Raw genomic sequence first — 6,246 nt, forward strand, 5'->3', positions numbered from 1 at the left:
AATACTTCCAGAAAGCATTGTCAGTGAACACAATCCACCGTGCCATCCGCCGTTACCAGCTGAAACTCTACAGTGCAAAGAGGAAGCCATTTCTAAGCAAGCTCCACAAGCTCAGACGTTTGCACTGGGCCAGGGGTCATTTAAAATGGAGTGTGGCAAAATGGAAGACTGTTCTGTGGTCAGATGAGTCACGATTTGAAGTTCTTTATGGAACACTGGGACGCCATGTCATCTGGACCAGAGAGGACAAGGATAGCCCACGTTGTTATCAACGCTCTGTTCAGAAGCCTGCATCACTGATGGTATGGGGTTGCATGAGCGCTTGTAGCATGGGCAACTTGCATGTCTGGAAAGGCACCATTAATGCAGAGAACTATGTTCAGGTTCTAGAACAACATATGCTCCCATCTAGACGTCATCTCTTTCAGGGAAGACCCTGCATTTTTCAACACAATAATGCCAGACCACATTCTGCAGCAATCACAACATCATGGCTACGTAGGAGAAGGATCCGGGTACTGAAATGGCCAGCCTGCAGTCCAGATCTTTCACCTATAGAGAACATGTGGTGCATCATAAAGAGGAAGGTGAGACAAAGAAGGCCCAATACGATTGAACAGTTAGAGGCCTGTATTAGACATGAATGGGAGAGCATTCCTATTTCTAAACTTGAGAAACTGGTCTCCTCTGTCCCCAGACGTCTATTGAGTGTTGTAAGAAGAAGAGGGGATGCCACACAGTGGTAAAAATGGACTTGTCCCAACTTTTTTGGGATTTGTTGATGCCGTGAAATTTGGAAACAACAGATTTTTCCCTTAAAATGATACATTCTCTCAGTTTAAACTTTTGATCTGTGATTTGTGTTCTATCCTGAATAAAATATTAGATGTTGGCACCTCCACATCATTGCATTCAGTTTTTATTCACTATTTGTTTAGTGTCCCAACTTTTTTGGAATCCGGTTTGTACTTTAAGGAGGATTAATCTGCACAAGGCAACAGGCACAGACAACATCCCCGGAAAAGTGTTGAAAGAATGTGCCGATCAGCTCTGCGAGGTGCTGGCCGACATCTTTAACATCTCACTTACCCTGGAGACAGTTTCCACCTGCTTGAAGAATGCCACCATGATCCCAGTCTCAGAGCTCTACAGTGACTGGTCTGAATCACTATCGGCCAGTGGCCCTCACCCCGATAGTCGCTAAATGCTTCAAAAACTGGTCATGACCCACATCAAAACAACCATCAACATCAACGAGGACCCTCATCAGTATTCATACCGTGAAAACCGATCAACAGAGGACGCCATCTCCTCTGTGGTCCATACTGCTCTCACCCATCTGGAGCAGAAGGCCTCCTATGTCTGTATGTTCTTTGTGGACTTCACATTTGCCTTCCACACCATGATCCTCCAAACCCTGATGGACAAACTATTCACACTAGGACTAAACCCCTCCATTTGCAACTGGGTACTAGACTTCTTAACAAACAGACCACAGTTAGTGAGGATCCACAATTTCTCCTCCTCCACCATAACCCTCAGCACAGGCTCTCCTCAGGGATGTGTGTTGAGCCCCCTCCTGTTTACTCTGCTCACGTATGATTGTGCACCTACCCAACCAGGCTGCCACATTGTAAAGTTTGCAGATGATACAACGGTGGTGGGATGCATCACTAACAATGATGAGTCCAGCTACAGGCAGGAGGTGGAGCACCTGGAGAACTGGTTCAAAGAGTATTACGTTCACATCAATGTGAAGAAGTCAAAGGAGATGATTGTGGACTTCAGAAGGAACAAACTCACTTACACCCCATTGAACATAAGAGGATCTGCGGTGGAAGTGGTCTCCAGTTACAATACTTGGGTGTACACATGAATGACAACCTCAGCTGGAGCAACAACACCACCAGCCTGATCAAGAAAGCTCATCAGAGACTACTTCCTCAGACGGCTGAGGCGAGCTGGTCTGGGAAGCTCAGTCCTCACCTCCTTCTACATGTGTGCAGTGGAGAGCATCCTGTGCTCGAGCATCAATGTGTGGCATGGAGGCTGCACAGCTGCAGAAAGAAAAGCTTTGCAGAGAGTGGTGAAGGCTGCATAGAAGATGTTGGAGTCGGTCTCCCCACCATCACAGACATCTACACCTCTAGATGCAGGAAGAGGGCCACCTGCACCATGAAGGACCCCACTCACCCAGCTACCCTGAGGCTGTTAGACTCATGAATCTCTAACCAGAATAATCACTGTGTAAAATCGCATCATGTTGCTACTGATCTGTTCCATGTTGAGGTGTTCATGCGTGCTCATCTGCTCACACAGACTCATGTTCATGTTTGTGCTGCTGTTCAACGTAATGTTTTTATGCTGTTAGTGCTTAGTGTATTTTAATTTATGTTTTTCTTAGTTCATATCTTAGATCTTATTACTGTTTTTCTTTTACATTTTATTGTTGGATGTAACTGGGACCCTGTGTACATAATTTCGCTCCACCACATGTACTACATGTGGTGTGAATGACAATAAAGAATGTCTGACTCTGACTCTCTGATTGTTCCTGACATGTTCCTGTTTTTAGTATTTTACACCGTTTTATAATGTAACTTTTTTGTTTGTTTTATATCACTTCTTTTTTTCACTTCTCATTTTATATGCTTTTATATTATTTACACCTAATATTTTAACCATGCATCCATTTTCTTCCGCTTATCCGGGGTCGGGCCGCGGGGTAGCAGCCTAAGTAGGGAGGCCCAGACTTTCCTCTACCCAGCCACTTGGTCCATCTCCTCCAGGGGAATACCGAGGCATTCCCAGGCCACCCGAGAAACATAGTCCCTCCAGCGTGTCCTGAGTCTACCTCTGGGTCTCCTCCCGGTGGGATGTGTCCGGAACACCTCACCAGGGAGGCGTTCAGGAGACAACCTAACCAGATGCCCGAGCCACCTCAACTGGCTCCTCTCGACGTGGAGAAGCAGCGGCTCTACTCTTGAGTCCCTTCCGCGAGATCAAGCTTCTCACCCTATCTCTAAGGGAGAGCCCAGACACCCTGTGGAGAAAACTCATTTTGGCCGCTTGTATCCAAGATTTCGTTCTTTCGGTCACAACCCAAAGCTCATGATCATAGATGAGGGTAGGAATGTAGATCGATCGGTAAATTGAGAGCTTTGCCTTTTGACTCGGCTCTCTCTTCACCACGACAGACCTGTACAGTGCCCGCTTCACTGCAGAAACTGCACCTATCCGCCTATTGATCTCACGTTCCATTTGTCCCTCATTCGTGAACAAGACCTCAAGATACTTGAACTCCTCCACTTGGGGCAGGACCTCCTGACCTCCTCCCTGACCCGGAGAGGGCACTCTACCCTTTTCCAGCTCAAGACCATGGCCTCGGATTTGGAGGAACTGATCTTCATCCCGGCCGCGTCGCACTCTGCTGCGAACCGCTCCAGCGAAAGCTGTAGATCACGATCTGATCAAGCCAATTGGACCACATCATCTGCAAAAAGCAGAGACTCAATCCTAAGGCCACCAAAATGGATCCCCTCAACACCTTGACTGTGCCTAGAAATTCTGTCCATAAAAGTTATGAACAGAATCTGTGACAAAGGGCAACCTTCGCGGAGTCCAACTCTCACTGGGAACATGCCCGACTTACTGCCAGCAATGCGGACCAGGCTCTGACACCGGTCATACAGGGACCTAACAGCCCGTATCAAAGGGCCCGGTACCCCATACTCCCAATGTACCCCCTACAGGGTTCCCCGAGGGACGCGGTCGAACGCCTTCTCCAAGTCCACAAAGCACATGTAGTCCGGTTGGGCAAACTCCCACGCACCCTCCAGAACCATGTTGAGAGTGTAGAGCTGGTCCAGTGTTCCATGGCCAGGACAAAAACTGCACTGTTCCTCCTGAATCTGAGGTTCGACTATCCGACGGACCCTCCTCTCCAGAACCCCCGAATAGACCTTACCAGGGAGGCTTAAGAGCCTGATCCTCCTGTAGTTGGAACACACTCTACGGTCCCCCTTTTGTAATAGGGGGACCACCACCCCGTTCTGCCAATCCAGGGGAACTTCCTCCGATGTCCACGTAATATTGCAGAGTCACGTAAGCCAACACAACCCTACAACATCCAGTGCCCTAAGGAACTCCGGGCGAATCTCATCCACCCCTGGTGCCCTGCCACCGAGGAGATTTTTAACCACCTCAGTGATCTCAGCACCAGAGATTGGAGGGCCCGACCCAGAGTCCCCATGCTCCACTTCCTCAGTGGAAGACGTTCCAGTGGGATTGAGAAGGTCTTCAAAGTACTCTGCCCACAGACCCACGACATCCCGAGTTGAGGTCAGCAGCTCACCACCCCTACTATAAACAGTGTTGGTGGTATACCGCTTTCCCCCCCCGAGATGCCGGATGGTGGACCAGAATAGCCTTGACGCCGTGCAGAAGTCATTCTCCATGGCCTCTCCAAACTCCTCCCATGCCCGAATTTTTGCCTCAGCGACCTCCTGAGCCGCATGTCGCTTGGACTGCCGGTACCCATCAGCTGCTTCCGGGGTCCCACAGGCCAAAAAGGCCCGATAATACTCATTCTTCAGCCTGACAGCATCCCTCACCGTCGGTGTCCACCACCGGGTTCGAGGGTTGCTGCTGCGACAGGCACCGACAATCTTGCGTCCGCAGCTCCGGTAAGCCGCCTCGACAATAGAGGCACGGAAAATGGCCTACTCGGACTCAATGTTTTATATGAATGTTTATTGTTGTGTGTACCTTTTCTGTGGTTTTTATTTAAATCCGCTCTCTTGTAAATGAGTCCTCGTGACTCAATGAGACTAATATTAGTATAAATAAATGTTGAATTAATGAATTTGGCATAGGAATTAAATTCAACACCTTTGTGTATAATATCACAGCAAACGTGCAAAGGGAAGGCAGAAAATGACACACCAGCCATTTTTTTGTGTCGTAACATTCTTCCTCTCAGAGTTGGACTTTGCTATAGTTATAATTTGACCTGTTATGATGGTAAACAGCTGTTCTTCATTTCAACAGCTCAGCCCAACCATGATCCCAACACTCACCACTGCCTGTGTGGAGCTGATGGTAAGTCTTCAGACCATCACACCTCTCTCTCTCTAACAAGCTGGCAGGTGTTATTCCACCTTCACCTGAGTGATGTCTCTTCTTTCCAGCTGACCTCATCATGCTGGGCCTGGCCACCCATGAGCCCAACTTCACCATCATCCGAGAGGAGTTCAAACCCAACAAACCACGGCCCTGCGCTCTCTGCGGACAGATGGGTCATGAACTGAAGGAGTGTCAGGGCACAGCGAGAGAGAAGCAGGGACAGGTGGGTCCTCTGGGTTCTCTAACGGTTTCTGTATGTATTTTATATTCTTTATGTATTTTATTTTCTGTATGTATTTTATATTTCAATTTATTCCTGTTGATCTTTGCAATGTGCTTGTTTGTTTTAACACAATCTTTCTGATATGTTTCTTACTGTAAAGTGTCCTTGGGTGTCCTGAAAGGCGCTTTTTAAATAAAATGATGATTATTATTATTATTTATGTCACATGACAATTTGATGAATTATCAGTCATATTTAAAGCATTTGTTATGTCCTTCTCTTTCAGCATGATGAGTTTGCAGACACAATACCGACGGCTGAGCAGGAATTCATCTTCATCAGACTGTCTGTTCTCAGGGAGGTCAGTCATTAGACCTTAATCTCATTGTAATCTTTATCACTACATCTAAAATATTGTCACTTTTAACTTCAGTATTCATGGAAAAGTCAACAACAAGTTTAAATTAGCATATGTCATTTAAAATGGAACAAAGCAGAACATCTCTAAAATTTTATTCTTCAACACTTAAATATCTGAAAAATTATATGTGAGTTTTTGTGGGGCATTAAAAAGTCATTTAGTGGGCTTAGAAAAATTTAAGACTTTAAATGGCATGTTCCTGTTTTTAGTTTTCTACATTCGCCTTAGAATCTAGCTGTTTTTTTTGTTGTTGTTACCTTTTCCTTTTAGCCATCCTATTTGTAAAAAAAAAAAATCTGCAGTATGATTTTTTTATAACTGTTTATTGTTGTTGCTGTTGTCCATTGTTGTCATCTTTCTTTGTTGAAATCAGGTCTCTCTTGTAAATGAGTCCTCGAGGCTCAATGGGATTTACCTGTAGAAATAAAGGTTGATTGATTGATTGATTGATTGATTAAACAACATTAAGTTTGGATGT

At 46.0% G+C, this 6,246-nt stretch overlaps 1 protein-coding gene across 1 annotated transcript in view; it reads left to right on the forward strand.

Moving 5' to 3' along the window:
* Positions 1-6,246, forward strand: part of xrn2 (5'-3' exoribonuclease 2) — a gene marked incomplete in the record, with an annotated part of 147,199 nt that overhangs the window by 38,440 nt on the left and 102,513 nt on the right. Inside the window, 3 exon segments of the mRNA XM_037686039.1 lie at positions 5,050-5,100; positions 5,190-5,347; positions 5,634-5,708. Of these exon segments, the coding sequence (XP_037541967.1) occupies positions 5,050-5,100; positions 5,190-5,347; positions 5,634-5,708 (284 nt within the window).

This window comes from Nematolebias whitei, chromosome 12 (assembly GCF_014905685.2).
Source record: "Nematolebias whitei isolate Nwh7 chromosome 12, NemWhi1, whole genome shotgun sequence".
In the NCBI taxonomy this organism is placed as follows: Eukaryota; Metazoa; Chordata; class Actinopteri; order Cyprinodontiformes; family Rivulidae; genus Nematolebias; species Nematolebias whitei.